This window comes from Rhinoderma darwinii, chromosome 2 (assembly GCF_050947455.1).
Source record: "Rhinoderma darwinii isolate aRhiDar2 chromosome 2, aRhiDar2.hap1, whole genome shotgun sequence".
NCBI lineage: Eukaryota > Metazoa > Chordata > Amphibia > Anura > Rhinodermatidae > Rhinoderma > Rhinoderma darwinii.
This window is the reverse complement of record NC_134688.1, coordinates 283,631,178-283,655,931: the sequence shown is the minus strand read 5'-3', so window position 1 is coordinate 283,655,931 and position 24,754 is coordinate 283,631,178. Positions and strand designations below refer to the sequence as shown.

General features: G+C 44.1%; 1 protein-coding gene across 1 annotated transcript in view; it reads left to right on the top strand.

Moving 5' to 3' along the window:
* Window positions 1-7,593: 7,593 nt before the first annotated feature.
* The window catches only part of TMEM35B (transmembrane protein 35B), a 40,504-nt gene continuing 23,343 nt past the window's right edge, over window positions 7,594-24,754 (top strand). Inside the window, exon 1 of the mRNA XM_075850555.1 lies at window positions 7,594-7,886. Coding sequence (XP_075706670.1) covers window positions 7,779-7,886 — 108 coding nt within the window. The 5' untranslated portion in view covers window positions 7,594-7,778. The remainder of the gene's footprint in view (window positions 7,887-24,754) is intronic.

Below are 24,754 nucleotides of genomic sequence, written 5' to 3'. Positions count from 1 at the left end.
TTTTATTTTTTTCACGAGTCAGGAAATATTATAAATTAGATTCTAATTTATAATATTTCCCATTGCTGGTCACTAGATGGAGCTATTCCCAAAATTGCAGCATTGCAAAATTGGGTAAAAAGCCCTCGCTCTAGTGAGCTCTCAGCATCCCCCCTCCTTTATCCTGGCTAGTGCCGGGATAAACGAGGGGTTTGAACGGTCTAACCTCCTACACTGTGTGTCGCCATTTTTTGAGCTAACACACAGTGTAGTAGGTTTACATACAGTAGTAAACACACACAAACACGAACATACATTGAAATCTCTTACCTGCTCCTGCCGCCGCGGCTCCCTCCGGCCCGTCCGCTCCGTCTGCTGCCGCTGGTCCAAGTGCACAAGTCCGGAAGCCGCGACCGGAAGTAGTAATCTTACTGTCCGGCCGCGACTTCCGGTCCACAGGAAAATGGCGCCGGACGGCGCCAATTTCAAATTGGTCTGTGTGGGAGCGGCGCATGCGCAGTTCCCACACAGACGGCGTACACAGAAGTGGATGGGACGGGAGCCGTTCGCAGTCCCTATGGGACTGTGGCTGCCGTATTCCATGTCTGTATGTGTCGTTAATCGACACATACAGAAATGGAACAAAAAATGGCAGCCCCCATAGGGAAGAAAAAGTGTAAAAATAAGAAAAAGTAAAACACAAACACACAAATAAATATAAACGTTTTTAATAAAGCACTAACATCTTTAACATATGAAAAAAAAAATTGTGATGACACTGTTCCTTTAAATGGTTATTCTCATCCCAGACATTTATGGCATATCCTCAGGATATGCAGGTCCCAGCTCTGATAGGTGCAGAACCCAGCTCTCGGACCCACATCTATATATTGAGAACGGGGGTCATCCGACCTCTGTCCTACCTCGTGAGATGGCCGACTATGTGAAAAGGGTGGCATAGCATGCGCACAGCTTTCTCCAATATGTTCTATGGGAGTTACAGAAACATCCGAGCAATCCTATGGATATGCCATAAATCCCTGATATGGGAATAACCCTTTAAAGTAGGGGTCTCAAACACGCGGCCCTCATGCGTCCCCTGACGCGGTCATCTGCCGCCCGCGGGCTACCGTAGCTCCCTCGGGAGGGGGACAGCAAGCCGAAGGAGGAGTGCGCCAGAGCTCCTTCATGACGTCACAGAGAAGAGCTTATACAAGCACTCTGCTCCGGGACTCCTGCTCTGAGGAAGCCCATGACATCACAGTCTATATATGGACAGTGATGTCAGGAGCAGAGCTGGAGTCCCAGGCAGAATGCTAGTAGCGCTCTGCCTGGGACTCTGGCTCTGGGCTTGCCCCTGACATCACTATCCAGTAGCATAACTACCGCTATAGCAGCCGTAGCGGCTGCTACGGGGCCCGCAGCATGAGGGGGCCCGTGCCACCTGCCCGCACAGGCCCCCCCATGGCTGGAGGCACCAATAGCAGCTGCTATGGATGCTACAGCGCGACACCACTGAAGGGGTTGTTCCTACAAAAGACATGCATCCCCTATCCACAGGATAGGGGATACATGTGGGATCGCTGGGACGCCCAGCGATAAGGAGAACGGGGGACCGAAAGTTCCCCGAAGTTCTCCATGACAAACCTCGGACTTCCGGGGTCTGTCTGCAGCTCCATAGAAATTACTTTAGCACCGGTCACGCTTGTGCGCATTCGTGACCAGCGCTCCTTTCATTCTTATTGAACTGCGCAGACGCCGGAAGTCCGAGGTTTGTCATGAAGAACTTCGGGGGACTTTCGGTCTCCCGTTCTCCTTATCACTGCGAGCGATCACACATGTATCCCCTATCCTGTGGATAGGGGATACAGCTCTTTTGTAGGACAAACTATAGGCCGTTTTTTTGGGGGAGGTTTATATGGCGTTATCTACAGAGGGGAGGGTCTGTATGGCGTTATCTACAGGGGGAGTTCTGTATGGTGTTATCTACAGGGGGGTCTGTATGGCGTTATCTACAGGGGGGGGTCTGTATGGTGTTATCTACAGGGGGGAGTCTGTATGGCGTTATCTACAGGGGGGTCTGTGTGCCGTTATCTACAGGGGGGTCTGTATGGCGTTGTCTACAGGGGGACTCTGTATAGCGTTATATACAGGGGGGTCTGTATGGCGTTATCTACAGGGAGTGTCTCTATGGCGTTATCTACAGGGGGGGTCTGTATGGCGTTATCTACAGGGGGATTTGGGGCTGTAAGACGTTATCTACAGGGGGGCTGTAAGGCGTTATCTACAGGGGGCTGTGTATGGCGCTATCTACAGGGGGCTGTGTATGGTGCTATCTATAGGGGGGAGCTGTGTGGTGGAATCTATAGGGAGGCACTATCTACAAAGGGGGGGGTTGTGTGATACCCAGCGGAGGGGGGGTCCCAGTCAAAAGTTTGCTATGGGGCCCAGTCTTTCCAAGTTACGCCCCTGTCACTATCCATATATGGACAGTGATGACAGGAGCAGAGATGGAGTCCCAGGCAGAGCGCTAGTAGAGCGCTGCCCGGGACTCTGGCTCTGGGCTTGCCCCTGACATCACTGTCCATTTATGGATAGTGGTCTTAGGAGCAGAGTAGCGCTCTGCCCTGGACCCCGGCTCTGGGTTTGCTCCTGACATTACTGTCCATATATGGACAGTGATGTCAGGAGCAAACCCAGAGTTCCGGACCAGAGCCTGTACTATAGAGTGTGTGTGTGTGTGCGTGCGTGTGGCACTATCTACAGAGGGCACTGTGGCATTATTTACAGAGTGCACTGTGGAATTATTTACAGAGGGCACTGTGGCATTGTCTACAGAGGGTACTGTGGCATTATCTACGGGTGGATGTGTGGCAGTATCTACAGAAGGCACTGTTGCATTATCTACAGAGGGCACTGTGACATTATCTACATATGGCACTGTGTTTTTAAAAAGGGGCTGCCCAATATTGATATTCTTGTGTCTGCCAAATGCTGCGAACTGAGCAGCCAGACTGCATTTAGCGACACTTAGGCTCCATGCACAAGACCGTGGCCGTAATTACGACCCGTAATTACGGACACGGCCGGCAGGGGACGGCCGCGGGCAGCCGGCCTTTTTTACGGGCTGTGCTCCCATTATAAAGTATGAGAGCACGGTCTGTAAAATAAGAAAATTGGACGTCCTATTTTTTTGGGCCGGTTTCTATGGCACGGACACCCTCCTGTGGACATACGGGAAGGTGTCCGTCGGCCATAGAAATGAATGGGCCCGTAATTACGGACCGTAATTACGGGCGATTTTACAGTCGTGTGCATGGTGCCTTAAACTGGAAAACTGGATTTTTAAAATAAGCAAGTGGAGTAAACTCACAAATTTCCGTTAAGTTTAAACCTAATGGTAAATTATAGTAATGTAGTATTATAGTAATGTAGTAATATTATAGTAATGTAGTATTGTTATAGTAATGTAGTATTATAGTAGTGTATTGTTATAGTAATGTAGTATTATAGTAATGTAGTATTATTATGGTAATGTAGTATTGTTATAGTAGTGTATTATTATTATTATTATTATTATAGTAATGTAGTATTATTATAGTAATGTTGTAAAGGATCTGCCAGACACAGCTTCTGTGTCTGGCAGATCCTTTACAAATTTAGTATTGTTATAGCAATGTAGTATTATTATAGTAATGTAGTATTATTATAGTAATGTATTGTTATAGTAATGTAGTATTGTTATATTAATGTAGTATTATAGTAATGTAGTATTATTATAGAAATGTAGTATTGTTATAGTAATGTAGTATTATAGTAGTGTATTGTTATAGTAATGTAGTATTATAGTAATGTAGTATTATTATGGTAATGTAATATTGTTATAGTAGTGTAGTATTATTATTATTATTATTATTATTATTATTATAGTAATGTAGTATTATTATGGTAATGTAATATTGTTATAGTAGTGTAGTATTATTATTATTATAGTAATGTAGTATTATTATAGTAATGTAGTATTGTTATAGCAATTTGGATTATTATAGTAATGTAGTATTATTATGGTACTGCAATTTTGTTATAGTAGTGTAGTATTATTATTATTATAGTAATGTAGTATTATTATAGTAATGTAGTATTGTTATAGCAATTTGGATTATTATAGTAATGTAGTATTATTATAATAATGCGGCCCATCAACTTCACATTTTTTCTGTGTGGCCCATTTACCCGGCCGAGTTTGAGACCCCTGCTTTAAAGGGAGCCTGTCACCAGCATTTCACCTAAGGCCCCATGCACACGACCGTATTTTTCACCCGTAATTACGGACCTATTCGTTTCTATGGGCTACGAACACCTTTCCGTATCTTTACGGATGGGTGTCCGTTACGTAGAAATTATCCGTAAAATATAGAACATGTCCTATTCTTGTCCGTAATTACGGCACAGACTCCCCATAGAAGTCTATGGGCGCTTTCGTGATTACGGACGGCTACGGATATGCACTAGTAATTACGGAAGCGCTGCTACCCGACGCCAGGTTTGCAGATGTTTCACATCATTTGTGTTCTTCTTTTTCGGATCCGTGTATACGGATGGATTATGGACCGTATTTGCGGATACCGTTTCGTATATGCGGATAAGTTGTGGATGACTACGGATCCGCTTTTATGGACAGTATTCACGGATGGATGAAAGTCGTGTGCATGGGGCCTAAACCAGCAATACCCGGTGGAAGTGGGTGAAAAATCTTTTTGATTTAAGCTATAATTATCTTCTAAGCAGGTTCTGAACATTTAGTATTCCGTTTTTTAGTGTTCCTGTGCCACATGCTAATGAGCATGAGTCATATCTTCATTCCTGAAGCCTTTCCGAGTTAATCCTGCCTCCTTACTTTTGATTGACAGCTCCTTGCCCCCCCCCAGCACACACAAAATCCTGCCCTTGCGCATCAATGTCCTGTTCTGGTGTGTGCGCACAACGCGACATTATAGCAGAGCATGCTCAGTAATTAGATTTAAAGGGGTTTTCCCATCAGAGACATTTATGACATATCCACAGGATATGTCATAAATGTCAGATAGATGCCGTCCCACCTCTGGGACCCGCACCTATCTCTAGAACGGGGCCCCCTAAACCCTATTCTACCTTTTTCTGCTCCCTCTGCCTGCCCGGCCACTTCCTGACTATATGGACAGGAGTTACGAAGACCGCGTAGCTCGGTTTCCGTAACTCCTATAGTAGTGAATGGCAGTTACGGAAGCAGCATAGCATGCGAGCTACGCTGTTTCCAGTTCAGCTACGCTGTTTCCTAATTCATGGTCGGAGTTCAACACAGAGCGACAGAATGGGGTTTAGGGGGTGGATCCGCATCTATCTGACATATATGACATATCCCGTTGATATTTTATAAATGTCTCTCATGGGAAAACCCCTTTAAAGCCCGGATGAAGCAGGGAAGGGTGTCAAACCATAAATGACGGGCGCATTCGCGCTATCTCAGACAAGATTTCATCATTCAAGGCGGGCCAGTTTTTGGCGGTGGGCGGGCATAAAAGGAAAGAATGGGACTGCCGGATTACTACCATAAGAGGCACAAAATGTTTGCAGACCGTTATTTACGGTCGAAGGAGGAGAGAGGATAATGGCAATTAACTTTTGACATCAGCGGCCAGCGAGTGGTGAGTAGAATTCAATAGGTGAAATGCTGGTGACAGGTTCCCTTTAAGTTTAGCCCCCAAGTGTACCCCTTCTTAGAAACAGTATTTTGAAGTCGCAGGCCATGAATTCAAAAATTGTTCTCAAAACATGGGGCATCTATGGCTGCTAAATTGGGAACATCACGGTCCAAAATGCACAAGAAAAGTTGTGTAATGTGCGTTACAAAATTGACCTCCTTCATGTTTATAAAGAATTGCAACATTTTTATCTTGCGACATGTATGAGGCGTGGTTCAAAAACCTCAATGGTGCGCCAAATGTATTATTGACACATGCATTTTTTGGGCACAAAATACTGACTTATATGTAAGGCTGGGTTCACACAGAGTTTTTGGAATTTTGAGGCTGATTTTGTTCTACCTGCATGCCGATTTTCGCTGCGTTTTTCACCAGTGGCCATTGAGCACCACCAGAAAAAAACGCCACAAAATACGCTTTCCCTGCCTCCCATTGATGTCAATGGGAGGTCAGAGACGTAAACGCCCGAAGATAGGTTTTCCACTCGCGGGAAAAAACGCCTCTGCCTCCCATAGAAATCAATGGAAGACATTTTCGTCCGTTTTTTGGTGCGTTTTCCGCGTTAAAAAAACTCAGCGTGAACTGACCCTAAGGCCTCATGCACACGAACATATTTTTTCCCTCCCGTAAATACTGGCGTAAATACGGGTCCTTGGTCAAACGTATTCGACCCGTATTGCACCAGTATTTACGGACCCGTGCCCGTAAATACGGGTCCGGTGTCACCAGTATTCCACCCGTATTTACGGGCACGTTTTCACTGCAAAATTGCACTGCACCAATCGGCAGCCCCTTCTCTCTATCAGTGCAGGATAGAGAGAAGGGACAGCCCTTTCCGCAGTAAAAGTAAAAGAAATTCATACTTACCCGGCCGTTGTCTTGGTGACGCGTCCCTCTTTCAACATCCAGCCCGACCTCCCTGAATGATGCGGCAGTCCATGTGACCGCTGAAGCCTGTGATTGGCTGCAGTGGTCACATGGGCTGAAACGTCATCCCGGGAGGCCGGACTGGAGGAAGAAGCAGGGAGCTCTGGGTAAGTATGAACGTCTTTTTTTTTTACAGGTTGATCTATATTGTGATCAGTAGAGAGTTAATGCCGATCGTTTAACTCTTTCAGCACCCTGGACAGTGACTATTTACTGACGTCGCCGTAATTACGGCCTGAAATAGGACATGTTCTATATTTTTCAATGGCACGGGCACCTTCCCGTAAGTATACGGGGAGGTACCCGTGGCCAATAGAAGTCCATGGGCCCGTAAAAACGTGCCGTAATTACGGGCGTTTTTACGTTCGTGTGCATGGGGCCTAAGACATCCATGAGGTGGTGAGTCTAGTATGTTGTGTACACGTTGGGGCAGATTTATTATAGCCTCAAGCAAGAGGTGCTAGACTAAAGAGGCGCAAAAATTTTTATGATGTGCACGCCGTTTGATAGGTTTGACGCATCTTGGCGCATGTTAGACTCCGTTCCCTTTTTACACCACCTATTGGATGGTATACTCTAAACCAGTATTTTGAAACACAAAACTGGCACACGCCAGAGATAAATCTGGTGCAGTTCACTCCTCTACTTGGGAAATATCTTGTTTTGCCTATTAGAAACGGGCCCCACTCTGGAGACTTCTATGGCTGGTACACAACTAAGAACGAGCGGTGTATATTCATTTATGTCCCTCTGCCTGTGGGGTCTGTAGCTCTTCCCTCTAAGAAAAGGCATGGAAGCCGGGGTAGGGTAATGTCATCTGTGAATTACCCCAATGCTTGGTTATAGGAGTAGATAGGAATATCTCGTCTCCATCATTAACCCTTCTATAGGCCCCGCATGCTCTCACACGCCGTCGCCTGCAGACACACCGGGTACTGGGCGCGCACGAACACGAAACCAACACACGGGTGGAGACTGAGCACAGCGGTTCGGCCATTGGACAGCGGGCAGGACATTGGTGGGAGAGGCTCCCAAGCTCCGTCCGCTCCTCCTCTAGTGCATCACTGATATCCTACAATTGTGCTGAGACATAACCAAAGAGCGGGAGAGCAGGACACAGCAACCGCAGCCATGGCTATTGTATTCACGGCTATCAGGGTCCTGTTGGGGCTCTTCTTTGGTTTCTCTGGAGTGATAAAACTGACAGACCAGGTATCAGCTGAGGTGTACCAGCACATGGTAAGTGCTATGCCCAGTACATGCAGCGTGTCACTTCATGCACCTACGCGGCTAGTATGGTAGCCTCAAGTATTGTCACCCACTTGTAATAGCTGGTACCACAGGCTTCAGTATGGGATAACAAAAAAACCGCTGGGAAATCAAGGCCCAAGTCCTGCATATACAGCCTCTCATGATTTTTTGGTGGGAAGTTCGCACGGAGTTTTACAGCCTCATACATTATATCTTGCCAATATGTGGGAACCGTTATTTAAAGAAAGTTCTACAACGTTCCATGTGCCGCTGCCAACTTTCCTACTATGTTACCCAGTGCCTGTATCCAGTACTAGACCCTGAAGAGATGGCTGCCAGGTGCTGACTGAAGATGAGCAGGCGCTACAGTCTAAAGTCCCACAGGTGACACATAGTGACTTATCTGTACACTTTGTGCTGGGTGCACATATAACCTCATTGGGGCAGATTTATTAGTACTGTCTCCGCAACAAGTGCTATTGAAGGCCATGGCTACTAGGTTACATGGTTGCGGGTATTATTTCAGTCAGGAGCCATCCTGCGCCTATTCACTTATTGGTGAACTCCTGGATGTATATTGCTCAGCTCAAAAGTTGCACATCTAAAGTTGCAATTTAATTCACATACCGTCATTGACTTTAACGATTTATTAAAATGTCTCTGGAGAAATCAGTCTATTCAGACTTGCACAACAAGCGCTGCGCCATTTCTCCCCGGTTGTCCGTGTACTGAGGGCCTCGTGTCTACCATCATATAATGCATCACTGTATACTACGACCATAGAATTCTGTGGGGCCTGTTCAGTATCTCCTGTGTGCCGCTGATTTAACACAGAGGTTTTTCTTTCCCTGCGAATCTGTAAGGGAACAAAAACGTAGCATGCGTAATCACATGCCGTATAACAATTTAGTCATGTCATATCGGACTTTTTGCAGCGATTTTTGCAAAACTATATAGACCCCATGTTCACACACCGAATTTTCGTGCGGAAACCACATGTATTCCATGCCAAACTCTGTGTGAATACCACCTCAGGTAGCCGGTGAATGGAGCTAATCTACGTGCGGACCCGCAACAGAAGAGACTGCAAACCCGCAGTGGTAATCCGAGGTTCAGCCTTGGATTTCTGCAGTAGATCTTCTTGCAGATCCATGTTGGAATCTCACCTTAATAATCTGTTTCGTGAGCAGTCTGTTTCCCTTAGAAGTGTTTTTCTTATAGGGCAGAATACTGTGCGTCACAAATGCACCATGTCACGAAACACACGTGTGGCTCTAAGTGTACGTATTCACTGCATATTTTTCGTCCAGATTTGCGAACGGAAAATCTGCAGCATATAACGGTAGCAGCAAAGTGGATGATATTTGAACAAATCCTGTCTACTTGCTGAGGAAAAAAAATACACAAAATATGTGCATAAATTGACCTGAAAAAAATCTTGCCAAGAATTCTGTGCAGCCAATCAGGATGCAGTGGTAACATGGGATGAAACGTCATTACGGCAGAGGGACGTATCGCCATGGCCACGGGTAAGTACGATACTTATTTATTTATTTTTTTTGCATGCAGTTTTCCGCATTGGACATTCCTGACGAAAAACTGCACCACAATTTGGATGGGATTCCCTGTGTTGACCAAGGCGCATATGCTGTGTGCTTTTACGTAGCATATATGTCCTGTGTGAACATATCCTGACTGCGTGTTTGTTGTAGAATTTGCCTATTGATTTCAATAGGCAAGTCAAATCCCATAGCAAATGCCATTATTTGCAGCGTATTCGCAGCAAATTCCGCAGGTTAGAAAAAAAACTAATTGGCTATACCTCTCGCGGCGTTGCCATAGCAACCCGTTGCTGCTTTTCCAGCTGCTCTGGCTGCCCCCTGTGTTGACGTTTCATTACTTGTTACCTCTTAAGGCAATCACGGGTTTCAGCGGTCACATGTGACGAAATATCATTACAAGAGGGCCCTTGGACACAGAAGCCGGAAGAGAAAAAATAGGTGTTTCTATGGCAATGCCCAGAGAGGTAATTATAGACTTTTTTTTTTTTTCTGGTGGCCGTTGTCCGCATCGGTCAATCTGGCCAAACGCATGCACCAAATCATTTGGTGTGAAAATTCGGTCGGGTTTTCCTGTGTATTCTGTGATGGATACGCTGCAGACTTTTCTGACCTGGGTGAACATACTCTAATGCTGAACCCATAGAGACGGCTGTACATGCAATATGCATACTTTCGCACGTGCCCCTTTTTGGCACAAATTACCATAGCAGCCAGATATGCTACTATAGAAAAATTCTGTCCATTTGATTAAAATCCCCAGTTTTTTGGGGGTATGCTCCAGTTTGTTTGTAGAACTGTATGCCCAATCTTTCCATGATCCTCCATTGATTTCAGTTGGGAAAGTTGTGGCATTAAATTTTTGTGCTGGTCTTGGGCTTCGTTCATATCTGTGTCTGGGTTCCATTTCAGTTTGGTTTCCGTTCGTGGGTTCCTTTGACGGAGAGGTCTAACGGAAACCAAACTTAAACCATAGCTTTCCATTTGCATTACCGTTCAATGGTAACCCTTCCATTGTTAATGGTTTTCGTCTGTCGCCGTTCCGTAAGGTTTCAAGTTATTTTTTTTGTGTGGAATCCATAGGGTATTCGTCTACGCTAATGATCCAGCTGAAAAAAAACCCAGAAACCTTACAGAATTGAGACAAACGGAAACCATTAGCAATGGAAGCATTACCATTGAAATCAATGGTAATCCAAAAGGAAAGGTCTGGTTTCCGTTCGTGGGTTCCCCTGACGGAACCCCGACGCAGTTGTGAACGTAGCCTTACATGTCGTACCTTTTTTAAGGGTCAGTTCACACTTGAGTTTTTTTTTTTTTTACATGTTTTTTGATGCGGAAAACGTGCCAAAAAACAGCGGAAAATGCCTCCCATTGATTTCAATGGGAGGCGGAGGCTTTTTTTTCCCCGCGAGCGGAAAAAACGTCTCACGGGTTAAAGGGACCTGCCCTGTCTTCGGGCATTTACGTCTCTGACCTCCCATTGACATCAATGGGATGCAGAGAAAATGTATTTCGTGGCGTTTTTTTGCCTGTGGCGCTAAATGGCCGCGGGCGAAAAACGCTGTGAAAATCGTCGTGCAGGTAGAGCAAAATCTGCCTCAATTCCAAAGTGTGAACCCAGCCTAAAGCGATATCCCCCCCCCCATAGAAACTGTTTAAGCAACGTTTTCTTTGAACTATTTTAATAACAAGAATTAAACTTTATCAAAACTATATTTGAGCGTTCTGTTAATAAGGATATGTCCACATATCCAGCTATTTTTCTTAATGCTGCAATGCATCTAATATAATAAATAAAAAAAATAAACGCTGCATATTGTGTTAGGGATGTCACGATACCAGAATTTGGACTTCGATACTGATACTTCGTTTAGTATTGCGATTTCAATACCAAAACAACATTTTGACAACCGTAATAAAAAAAAAAAAAAAAGTTCTTCAATTTTCTGATGTGAGGCGTGTGGTGTGATGAATTTAACCTCCATGTGCCTCACATTAATGGTAATTAACCCCATTATGTTTCTCAGTCATAATGGTTTAATGTGAGGTACATGATGGGGTTAATTACTGTGAAAGTGAGGCACATAGAGGTTAAATTCATCACACCTCGAGCCTCACATTAATAAGTGAAAAGTTATTTTTTTATTTTTTTTACAGCGTACACATCATAAATGACGCAAAAAAATTGTTGTGCAGGTTATTACCGCCGCGACGATACCGAATATGTGTATGTATTGAGACTTATTTTAATGTTTATTGTAAAAAAAAAAAAAAGGTGTATTTTTACTTTATTTTTAAACTTTAACCCCTTCCCGCACCTGGACGTAACTGTACGTCCAGGTGAGCAGTAACTTCGCGCACCTGGGCGTAGTGTTACGTCCGCGCTTTAACAGTTAACCGCCGCGCGGCGCTACACCGCAGCGGCGGTTAACTGTGCAGGGTGTCAGCCCTGCTCTCCCCGTTGCCGATCAGCGGCCTGTCGCCGCTGAAATCGGCCATTAACCCCTTCGATGCGGTGGTCGATTGCGATCACCACATCGAAGAGGTTTACAGCGGATCGGCAGCCCCCCACATGTATTTGCGGGGGCTGGCGATCCTTATCATGGCAACCAGAGGCCAGACAATGACCTCCGGGTTGCCATGTACGGAAGCCTCGGAGGATCAGCCTCCGGCCGTTCCTCCTCTGCTTCCTGTCAGTGTGACAGTTACGTCACAATGACAGTTAGAACACATTACACTACGTGTGTAGTGTAATGTGTTCCAGCAGCGATCAGAGCTGCCAGTCTAAGTGTCCCCTAGTGGGACAAGTAAAAAAAGTAAAAAAAAGATAATAAAAATGTTTTTAAAAAGTGTAAAAATAAGGCTATGTTCACACGGAGTATTTTGGGGGAGGAATATCTGCCTCAAAGCTCCAAACGGAATTTTGAGGCAGATATTCCTCCCCCAAAATACTCCGTGTGAATAGCAATGATCGCGCCGTTTTTCGCCCGCGGCCATTGAGCGCCGCGGGCAGAAAACACGCTTTCTCCTGCCTCCCATTGAAGTCAATGGGAGGTCGGAGGCGGAAGCGCCCGAAGATAGGGCATGTCGCTTCTTTTTCCCGCGAGGCAGTTTTACTGCTCGCGGGAAAAAGACGCCGACGCCTCCCATTGAAATCAATGGGAGGCGTTCTCGGGCCGTTTCTGCCGAGTTTTGCGACGCGGTTTCCGCGTCAAAAAACTCGGCAAAAGACCCCGTGTGAACATAGCCTTAAAGTTAGAAGTGACATAAACAAAGAATGCTTTTTTTCCTATAATAAGTCTTTTATTATAGGAAAAAAATTAACACGTTAAAAAAAGTACACATATTTGGTATCGCCACGTTCGTAACGACCCCAACTATAAAACTGCAATATTATTTTTCCCGCACGGTGAACACCGCCAAAAAAATAAACAAAAAACAGTGCCCGAATCACAATTTTTTGGTTACCAACCCTCCCAAAATATACTATAAAAAGTGATCAAAAAGTCGCATGTACGCCAAAATGCTACCAATACAAACTACATCCCGTCCCGCAAAAAACAAGCCCTTACAGCGCTTTTTTGACTGAAAAATAAAAACGTTATGGCTCTCAGAATATGGTGACACAAAAATGTATTTATTTTATAAATAAGTGATTTTATTGCACAAACGCTGCAAAACATAAAAAAATTATATACATCTGGTATCGCCGTAATCGTACCGACCCGCAGAATAAAGTAAAATGGTCATTTATAGCCCAGGGTGAAGGCCATAAAAAAAAGAATAAAAAACATTGTCAGAATTGATGGTTTTTGGTCACCTTGCTTGCCAAAAAATGGAATAAAACGTGATCCCAAAAATTTCTGGTACCCCAAAATGGTACCAATGAAAACCTACAGATTGTCCCGCAAAGAATAAACCCTCACACAGCTCCGGTGGAGAAAAAATAAAAAAGTTCTGGCTCCCAGAATATGGCGATGCAAAATGGGCAGAGTGTCCAAAAGCGGATAAGATCGGGCGCCATTTATCAGTGTGACACCGGCCACATATCTGCGGATTATTATTTATTTACTGCATTATTATACCCTCTTATTATGCCCTGATGTACCCCGCACAGATAACATGTACCCTGATTTACTCCGCACAGATAACATGTACCCTGATGTACCCCGCACAGATTACAAATTCCCCCACATTACAAACTGAAACACCAGTAAAACCCCAAACAGAACAACTACCAAGCTACATCTGCGCCCCAAAAGCCAAATGGCGCTCCCTCCCTTCTGAGCCCTGCAGCGTGCCTAAACACCAGTTTACGTCCACAGATATGGCATCGCCATACCCGGGAGAACCCGGTTAATATTTTATGAGGTATTTGTCTTCAGTGGCACAAACTGGGCATAACATGTAGTGCACTAAAATGGCATATGAGTGGAAAATTGTAATTTTCACTCCGCACCATGCGCTGCGCATTAACCCCTGCGCGCACCACGACATAGCATGTCGTAGTGTGGGGGTTGATGTATGGAGCGTCTCACGTGAAAAATAAAGAATTTAAAACTGCAAAATCGCTGTTTTTTTGGTCACCTTGGCTCTACCTAAAAATGTAATAAAAAGTGCTCAAAAAGTTGTATGTACCAAAAAATGGTACCAATAAAAACGACCGCTCGTCCCTCAATAAATAAGCCCTCACACCACTCTATTGACTGAAAAATAAAAAAGTTGTGGCTCTTGGAACGCGGGGAGGAAAAAACTAAAAAGGAAAAGAAAAAAATGGATCAGTCCAGAAAGGGTTAATTACTTTCTAATGAAAAACCATTTATGACCACACGTGGGGTATTGCCGTACTCGGGAGAAATTGCTTTACAAATGTTGGGGTGCATTTTCTCCTTTATCCTTTGTGAAATTGAAAAAAATCAACATTTTAGTGGAAGAAATATTGATATAAATTTTTCATGGCCCAATTCTAATAAATCCTGTGGGGTCTAAATTCCCACTATATCCCTAGATAGATTCTTTAAGTGGTGTAATTTCCACTTTTGGGGGGTTTCCACTGTTTTGGCCTCTCAGGGGCTTTGCAAATGCGACATGGCACCCAAAAATCATTTCAGCTAAATTTGAGCTCCAAAAGCCAAATAGCGCTCCTTGCCTTCTAAGCCCCGCTGTGGGTCCAAACAGCACTTTATTACCACATATGGCGTATTTACGTAATCGGGAGAAATGGTTTTACAAATGTTGGGGTGCTTTTTCGCCTTTATTCCTTGTAAAAATTAAAAATGGCTACCTTTTTTCAGAAAAAAAGTTGATTTTTACCTTTACAGAATAATTCCAATGAATTCAGCAAAACAACCGTGGGGTCAAAATGCTAACTTTACCCCTAGAAAAATTCCTTGATGAGTGTAGTTTCCAAAATGGGGTCACTTTCCGGGGGATTCCACTATTTTGTTCCCTCCAGTGCATTTCAAACGCGACATGGCACTGAAAACTATACCATCAAAATCAGAATTTCAAAATCCAAATGGTGCTCCTTCCCTTCTGAGTCCTGCTGTGGGTCCAAACAGCAGTTTATTACCACATATGGGGTATTGCTATAATCAGGAGAAATTGCTTTACATATGTTGGGGTGTTTTTTCTCTTTTATTCCTTGAAAAAATTACAAATTTCTACGTTTTTTCAGAAAAAAAGTAGATTTTCACCTTCACAAACTAATTCAAATAAATTTAGCAAAAAAACTGTGGGTTCAAAATGCTAATTATACCCCTAGATAAATTCCCTGAGGGGTGTAGTTTCCAAAATGAGGTCACTTTTGGGGGTCTTTATTGTTTTGGCCCTACAAGACCTCTTCAAACCTGACATGGTACCTAAAATATATGCTAAAAAAAAGGAGGCCCCAAAATCCACTAGGTGCTCCTTTGCTTCTGAGGCCTGTGTTTCAGTCCATGACCGCACTAGGGCCACATGTGGGGTATTTCTAAAAACTGCAGAATCTTGGCAATAAATAATAAGTTACATTTCTCGGGTAAAACCTCCTGTGGTATAGAAAAAAATGTATTACAAATGAATTTTGTAAAAAAAAAATGAAATTTGTAACTTTCACCTCTACTTTGCTTTAATTCCTGTGAAACGCCTAAAGGGTTAATACACTTTCTGAATGCTGTTTTGAATACTTTGAGGGGTGCAGTTTTCAAAATGGGGTGATTTATGGGGACTTTCTAATATATAAGGCCCTCAATGCCACTTCAGCACTGAATTGGTCCTTGTAAAAATCGCCTTTTGAAATTTTCTTGAAAATATGAGAAATCGCTGCTAAAGATCTAAGCCTTGTAACGTCCTAGAAAAATAAAAGAATGTTCAAAAAACGACGCCAACATAAAGTAGACATATGGGAAATGTTAACTAGTGACTATTTTGTGTGGTATTACTATCTGTTTTACAAGCAGATACATTTAAATTGAGAAAAATGCTAATTTTTGCAAATTTTCTCCAATTCTTGGTGTTTTTTACAAATAAATATTGAATTTATCAACCAAATTTTTTCACTAACATAAAGTACAATATGTCACGAGAAAACAATCTCAGAATCGCTTGGATAGGTAAAAGCATTCCGGAGTTATTACCACATAAATTGACACATGTCAGATTTGAAAAATCGGCTTCGTCCTGAAGGCCAAAACAGGCTCAGTCCTGAAGGGGTTAATGTACTGGCATATATCAGATATATGCCAGTACATTAGCCTGTGTAAGTATAGTACACAGGCAGTTGTTAGGACAGACCTTTGTATGCCCTAACAGGAAATATGACAGCCCTGGGGTCCTTCAAGAGACTCTGTCACCACATTATAAGTGCCCTATCTCCTACATAAGGAGATTGGCGCTGTAATGTAGGTGACTGCAGTGCTTTTTACTTATAAAAACGATCTATTTTCACAACTTTAGCGATTTTTAGCTTTATGCTAATTGCTTTCTTAATGCCCAACTGGGCGTGTTTTTACTTTAGACCAAGTGGGTGTTGTACAGAGGAGTGTATGATGCGGACCAATCAGCGTCATACACTTCTCCCCATTCATTTAGTCAGCGCATAGGGATCCTGCTAGATCAGTATGTGCTGTCTTAGGCTGGATTCACACGAACGTGGCGTTTTTGCAGACGCAAAAACGCTGCGTTTTGCGCGCGCAAAAATCACTTGCCAGCTCCGTGTGTCATCCGTGTATGATGCGCGGCTGCGTGATTTTCGCGCAGCCGGCATCATAGAGATGAGGCTTGTCGACGCCCGTCACTGTCCAAGGTGCTGAAAGAGCTAAATCTTTCATCACCCTCGACAGTGAATGCCGAACACAACAGCGAAAAACCTGTAAAAAAAAAGATAAAGTTCCTACTTACCGAGAACTTCCCGGCCGTTGCCTTGGTGACGCGTCCTTGGTGACGCGCCTCTCTTGACATCGGGCCCCACCTCCCTGGTTGACGCGGCAGTCCAAGTGACCGCTGCAGCCTGTGATTGGCTGCAGCCTGTGATTGGCTGGAGCTGTCACTTGAACTGAAGTGTCATCCCGGGAGGTCGGACTGCAGGAAGGAGACAGGAGTAATCGGTAAGTTAGAAGTTCGGGTTTTTTTACAGGTTCATGTATTTTGGGATCGCAAGTCACTGTCCATGGTGCTGAAACAGTTTAACTCTTTCATCACCATGCACAGTGAATGTCTCCCGATTTTCGCGGACCGGAAATTTTTTTGCCGGGTTCGGCCAAAACGAGTTTGGCCGAACCCGGTGAAGTTAGCTTCGGTTGTCGGGGTTCGCTCCTCGCAAAGACACTCCGTTTGGATGCTTGGAAACAGAAAAGCACGTGGTGCTTTTCTGTTTCCATTCATCCTTTTGACAGCTCTTGCGCGAATCACGCAGTTCGCACGGAAGTGCTTCCGTGCGGCATGCGTGGTTTTCACGCACCCATTGACTTCAATGGGTGCGTGATGCGTGCAAAACTCCCAAAGAACGGACATGTCGTGACTTTTTTTCAGTGGACTCACGCTGAGCAAAAACCACGGACATGTCTGCACGGCCCCATAGACACATATAGGTCCGTGCAACGCGTGTGGAAATCACGCGCGTTGCACGGACGTTTTTCACGTTCGTCTGACTAAAGCCTTATACTGACACATTAACGTTACTGAAATGTTTAGACTGAATAGACATTCCTTCCAGCCGGGACGGGATGTCTATTCACAATCCCGACACGTCAATAACGTTTGTGTGGGACTTTCAGCAGAGCAAAGCGTAATCTCGCTGTAACCTGTCATTTACAGCGTGATCTCACGAGATTACGCTTGCTCTGCTGTAAATCCCACACAAACGTTATCGACATGTCGGGATTGTGAATAGACATCCCGTCCCGGCTGGAAGGAATGTCTATTCAGTCTAAACACTTCAGTAACGTTTATGTGTCAGTATAAGGACTTATTCAGATGAACGTAAAATACGTCCGTGCTACGCGCGTGAAAATCACGCGCATCGCACGGACCTATGTTATTGAATGGAGCCGTTCAGACCGAGTGAATTTCACTCAGCGTATGTCCGCTGCGTGAAACTCATGACATGTCCTATATTTGGCTGTGTTTCGAGCTGCACGCACCCATTGAAGTCAATGGGTACGTGCAAATCGCGCTCGGAAGCGCTTCCGGGTGCCGCGCGTGATTCGCGCAACAGCAGTCCAATAAACGAAATGAATGAAAACACAAAAGCACCACGCGCTTTTCTGTTTACAAACATAAAAACAGTGTCATAATGATGGCGGCTGCGCGAAAATCACGCAGCCACGCATCATATGCTGGTGACACACGGAGCTTTTGCAAACCTTTTGCGCGTGCAAAATGCAGCGTATTTTGCGCGTGCAAAATGCACACGCTCGTGTGAATCCGGCCAAAGACCGCACATACTGATCTAGCAGGATCCCTATGCGCTGACGAAACGAATGGAGAGAAGTTTATGACGCTGATAGGTCAGCGTCATACACTCCACTGTACAACGCCCACTTGGGCATTAAGAAACTCATTAACATAAAGCTAAAATTGCTAATAAAGTGGTAAAAATAGATTGTTTTTCTAAATAAAAAGCACTGCTGTCGCCTACATTATAGCGCCCATCTCCTTATGTAGGAGATAGGGCACTTATAATGTAGTGACAGTCTCTTTCAATAGACCCTGGGCTGTCTGGCCATATATGGTATGTCCCTCAATTGCGTCACAGGAATTCCCTGTGACGCGATCCAGGGGCATCCCCCCCCCCCTTCTTATTTTCTCCTGAATGCTGCAGTCAGCTTTGATTGCAGCATTCAAGGGAATAACGGCTGAGATGAGAGGTTTCTGTTAGAGCGGGGCTGCGGCTGTGTAATGCAACCATTGCCCCGCTCCTGACATAAGTGTATGCGCGCGCAGTCAGCCTGAGGAGATGCGGCCGGCGCTGCACTAATAAGTGCAGGCACTGAAAACAGAACATGGGGGTGTTTTGCAGTGCGCCCACCATGTTCGGTCTTCAGTGCCGCCGCTCATTAGTGCAGCGCTGGCTGCATCGCATCATCCTGACAGCGCGCACTACTCAGGAGCGGGGCAATGGCTGTATCACACAGCCGCAGCCCCGCTCTCATACATTCATGTCTTACAATACTGAGCTGTGCGGCCGCACAGCTTCGTATCGAAATACATGAAATAACGGTACCGAACCGTTTGGGGATGCACAGTATCGAAACAGTATCAGAGTTTCGATTCATCGTGCATCCCTATATTGTGTTTCCATGGTTACTACCTGCAAACTAACCCAATCTGTAGTCTTATGCTGCAATCATGTGTTACTCAACTCTCTGCCTCCTCTTCTACTGTTAGTTAGCAATAAGCTTCAACAAGCTTAAGGGTGTATTCAGACGTGGGGTTACGGTTAGAACCGCATATGAAAACCGCATCAGTTTTTGACACCTTTTGAAATGTTTTTGCACCTAATTGTGGTAAAACCGCATGCGGTTTCATGATGCCCTTTCAACCGCACCTCAACTGTAGCATCTAAATACACCCTAAGGCTGGGTTCACATGAGCATGTTACGTCCGTAATGGACGGAACGTATTTTGGCCGCAAGTCCCAGACCGAACACACTGCAGGGAGCCGGGCTCCTAGAATCATAGTTATGTACGATACTAGGAGTCCCTGCCTCGCTGCCGGACAACTGTCCCGTACTGTAATGTTTTCAGTACGGGACAGTAGTTCCACGGAGAGGCAGGGACTCCTAGCATCGTACATAACTATGATGCTAGGAGCCCGGCTCCCTGCAGTGTGTTCAGTCTGGGACTTGCGGCCGAAATACGTTCTGTCCATTACGGACGTAACCTGCTCGTGTGAATCCAGCCTAACATGTCTTGTACACGACAGAGTTCGGGCCGTGAAAAACAATCGGTGTGTCGGCCGGATTTCCTGACCGCGGTACAGGTGAACGGGACTCCTGCCATCAGACCTTTTATGATGCTAGGAGTCTCTGCCACCTCATGGAACTGCTGTTCCATACTGTAATTTTTTTATAGTACGAAACAGCAGTTCCGTGAGGAGGCAGACTCCTAGCATCATAAATGTCTGATGCCAGGAGTCCCATTCACTTGTACCGCGGTCGTGTGCCAGCGGTGTAGGTACAGCCCAGACTCCTGGGATGACGCTGTAGTCTGTGTGACCGCTGCAAAATTTGATTGGCTGCAGTAGTCACATGGGATGAAACGTCATCCCAGGAGGCTAGGCTATGCTCAGAACAGGATCACGTCGCTATGACAATGGCCAGCGTTAAGTAAGAAAAAAAACTAAATTTTTATTTCAAAATTATTTCCAATTTTTGAGGTGGAATCGCACCGTTTCCGCCGCAAGTCGCAACCCATGGCTATATGTTGCGGGTATTACCTCCCTATTGATTTGGGAAAACTCGCAACAGAGGAGCAGCGATTCCGTAGCATAAATTGATGACCTGCTGCGGATTAAAATACTGCAACGCAGGTTAATTTATTAACTGTTTCTCGGCGCTACTCTACTACACTGCAATTTTTCCACAACAGATTTCATTGCAGAAAATTTGCAGTGTCGGCACTGTGTGTGTTCCTACCCTTAAAGAAAAAGCAGCAAGGTGTATATTGGCCCAAATTCTCTAGAAGCACCGTAGTCAGTGCTCCTAGAGAATCTTGACCCATGAAATGGAACCTCACTTGGATCTAAGCCACCTACAATAGTTTTTTTTTGTTTTGTAAACCTGTTACAGGCACACGCCCCTTTGCTTAAGACCTTAGGCCAGGACCACACACACAGTTTTGGTGCAGTTCTTTTCTATACACCTTTTCTTTCCTTTAGATCCACTTCTGGCTTTGGTTCATAAAACTGCATCAAAATTCTTGAGTGATTTTACCCTTATATTGTCAAACGAATAATCTGGTTTGGGCAGTAGAAAAACACCTTTGCATCAGTTAAAATGGACAGACAGCAAGAGGGAGTGGTATGGTTATTGTTTCTAGGTCAGTTTCCTAATAATAGTATACGTGCTGCTGGGTGGAAACTCTCCAAAAGTGACTCCATTTGAGAAACTACACCCCTTGTAGGTGTGTAGCGAGCATGTTAACCCTGCATGTGTTTTTAAGCAATTAGTGTGCACTCGATTTTGCAGAGTGAAAATGGCAATTTTTCCGTAGATATGCCAATATGTGGTGCCCAGCTTGTGCCACCATGAAAATACTGCTCATTAATATGCTGTGTATCTTGGTTTTAGAAACACCCTACATGTGGCCCTAATCTTTTGCTTGGACATTTGACACGGCACAGGAGTGGAAGAGTACCATGCGAAATTGAGGCCTAATTTAGCAACTTAGGCTGGGTTCACACGAGCATGTTACGTCCGTAATGGACGGACGTATTTCGTCCGCAAGTCCCGGACCGAACACACTGCAGGGAGCCGGGCTCCTAGCATCATAGTTATGTTCGATGCTAGGAGTCCCTGCCTCCCTGTGGAACTACTGTCCCGTACTGAAAACATGATTACAGTACGGGACAGTTGTCCTTCAGCGAGGCAGGGACTCCTAGCGTCGTACGTAACTGATTCTAGGAGTCCGGCTCCCTGCAGTGTGTTGGGTCCGGGACCTGCGGCCGAAATACGTTCCGTCCTTTACGGACGTAACAAGCTCGTATAAACCCAGCCTTAGAGTATTGGTTCACAATTGCAGAGGCTCTAATGTGAAATAATTAAGAAAAAACCCTGAGAAGTGACCTACACCCCTCAAGGCATTTATTAAGGAGTGTAGTGAACATTTTGACCCCACAGGTTTTTTCCATAATTGATTGCGCTATGGATGGTGCAAAGCCCAAATTGCAATTTTTTCCCAAGCTAATGTGCCACTGGAGACTCACACCCCAAAAATTGTTAAAAGGGTCCTGCTGGGTATGGCGATGCCTTTATATGTGGAAGTAAACTGGTGTTTGGGCACTGTCTGGGGCTCAGAAGGAAGGCAGCGCCATTTGCTTTTGGAGCGCAGAGTTTGTTTGGTTTTACTGTTAAATGAGTTTATAATGTGGGGGTGCATGTGAGCTGGGTAGAGTACGTAAGGGTATAATAATAAGGTAAAAATAATCCATAGATGTGTGTTGCGCTGTGAAGCAATCCTTCGTGCACAGGCTAGTGCTGCACTGATAAATGGTGTCTTTTTTTTTTTTTTTTTTTTTTTTTTTAATCCCCCTTTTGTTACACACTGCACCTTTGCAGTTTAGGGAATTTTGTTGGGAAAATGTTTTCCTGGTATAATACGGGCACGCTTGCTTTCAGCAGAATGTTTGGGTCCTAGCCTTCCTGGTTCCCTAATATTAGGGCCTTTGATAAATCGCCTCTTGAAACCAGAAAGGTTCCCCTCGTGCTGCACAACTGCATATTTTTTTTCTAACCTGACTTATTGGGGGCTTAACTTATTTAATTTTTTCATAGATGTAGTGGTATGAGGGCTGAAATTAGTTTTTTGATAATACAGCGATCACCATGCGTTATAAATAACATGTTAACTTTATTCTGCAAGTCAGTACGGTTCCAGCGTTACCAAATTTATAGTGCTTTTTTTTTTGTTGCAACTTCTTGCACAATAAAGTGACTTTTGTAAAACTGTATTTTCTGTCACCATGTTGTGAGAAATAAAACGCTTTTCATTTTTTCGTCGACGGAGCTGTATAAGGGCTTGTTTTTTTCGGGGCCGGTTGTAGTTTTTATAGCTAACTTTTTTGGATACATGCAACTTTTTGATTACTTTTTATTCCAGTTTTTGGAAGGCAAGGGGACCAAAAAACAGCAACTCTGTCATTTTGGTTTTTTTTCGTGTTTTTTTTTTTTTATGGCATTCACCGCGCGAGAGAAATAACACTTTTATGGTTTAGGCCATTACAGACGCGGCAATACTAAATATGTACGGTTTATTTTTTTCAATAATAAAGGACTTGATTAGGGAAAAAGGGTGAAAATTAAAAATTTCTATGCTTTTTCAGAAAAAAAGTTGATTTTCATTTTCACTGCCTAATTCCACTAAATTCTGCAAAAAACCTGTGTGGTCAAAATGCTAACTATACCCCTAGATAAATTCCTTGAGAGGTGTAGTTTCCAAAATGGGGTCACTTTTGGGGGGTTTCCCCTGTTTTGGTCTCTCCAGGGCGTTGCAAATGCGACATGGCACCGAAAACCAATCCAGCAAAATCCGTGCTCCAAAATCCAAATGGCACTCCTTCCCTTCTGAGCCTTGCTGTGGGTCCAATCAGCAGTTTATTACCACATATGGGATATTGCCGTAATCGGGAGACATTGCTTTACATATGTTGGGGTGCATTTTCTATATTATCTCTTGTAAATATTACAAATTTCTATGTTTTTTCAGAAAAAAGTAGATTTTCATTTTTACAGACTAATTCTGATAAATTTAGCGAAAAACCTGTGCGGTCAAAATGCTAACTATACACCTAGATAAATTCCTTGAGGGGTCTAGTTTCCAAAATGGGGTAACTTTTGGGGTGTTTCCACTGTTTTGGCACCACAAGACCTCTTAAAACCTGACAAGGTGCCTAAAATATATTTAAAAAAAAGGAGGCCCAAAATCCACTAGGTGCTCCTTTGCTTCTGAGGCTGGTGCTTCAGTCCTTTATCACGCTAAGGCCACATGTGGGATATTTCTAAAAACTGCAGAATCTGGGCAATAAAATATTGAGTTGCATTTCTCTGGTAAAACCTTCTGTGTTACAAAATTTTTTTTTATTAGAAATGAATTTCGGCAAAAAAAATTTCATTTGTAAATTTCACCTCTACTTTGCTTTAATTCCTGTGAAACACCTAAAGGGTTAAAACACTTTGTGAATGCTGATTCGAATACCTTGAGGGGTGCAGTTTTCAAAATGGGGTGACTTCTGGCGATTTTCTAATATATAAGGCCCTCAAAGCCACCTCAGAACTGAACTGGTCCCTGAAAAAATAGCCTTTTGAAATTTTCTTGAAAATATGAGAAATTGCTGCTCGTAACGTCCTAGAAAAATAAAAGGATGTTCAAAAAACGATGCAAACATAAAGTAGACATATGGGAAATGTTAACTAGTAACTATTTTGTGTGGTATCACAATCTGTTTTACAAGCAGATATCGTTTAAATTTAGAAAAATGCTAATTTTTGCAATTTTTTTCTAAATTGTGGTGTTTTTCAGAAATAAATACCAAAATTATCGACAAAATGTTTTCACTAACATAAAGTACAACACGTCACAAGAAAACAATCTCCGAATCGCTTGGATAGGTAAAAGCATTCCAACGTTATTACCACAAAGTAACACATGTCAGATTTTAAAAAATTGGCTGGGTCCTGAAGGCCAAAACAGGCTGGGTCCTGAAGGGGTTAAACAGAATTCTGAGAGTCCTTGAGGGCGAATTAATCCAATTAATTTGATCGCCCAGCCCTAGTCCAACTATGTATATTCTAATACATTGCACTGCCTATGAAGTGAAATGTATTAGAACTGTCAGTCGTTCACTGACAGCAAGCCGATTCGACTCCAGACGGGGCCTAATCTGCTTCCGTAATTGGCAGACCAGGCCTCCTGTTGCTATAGCAGCCGGCGGCACCCCTGCAATCGCATCGCGGGTCAAACCACTAAGATGCAGCAATCGCTTTTGATCGCTTCATCTAAGGGGTTAATGGCAGGAATCAGAGTTAGCTATGGTCCCTGCCATTACAGCAGGGTGTCAGCTGTAACATACAGCTTTTGAGTCTGCGCCATCTTCAT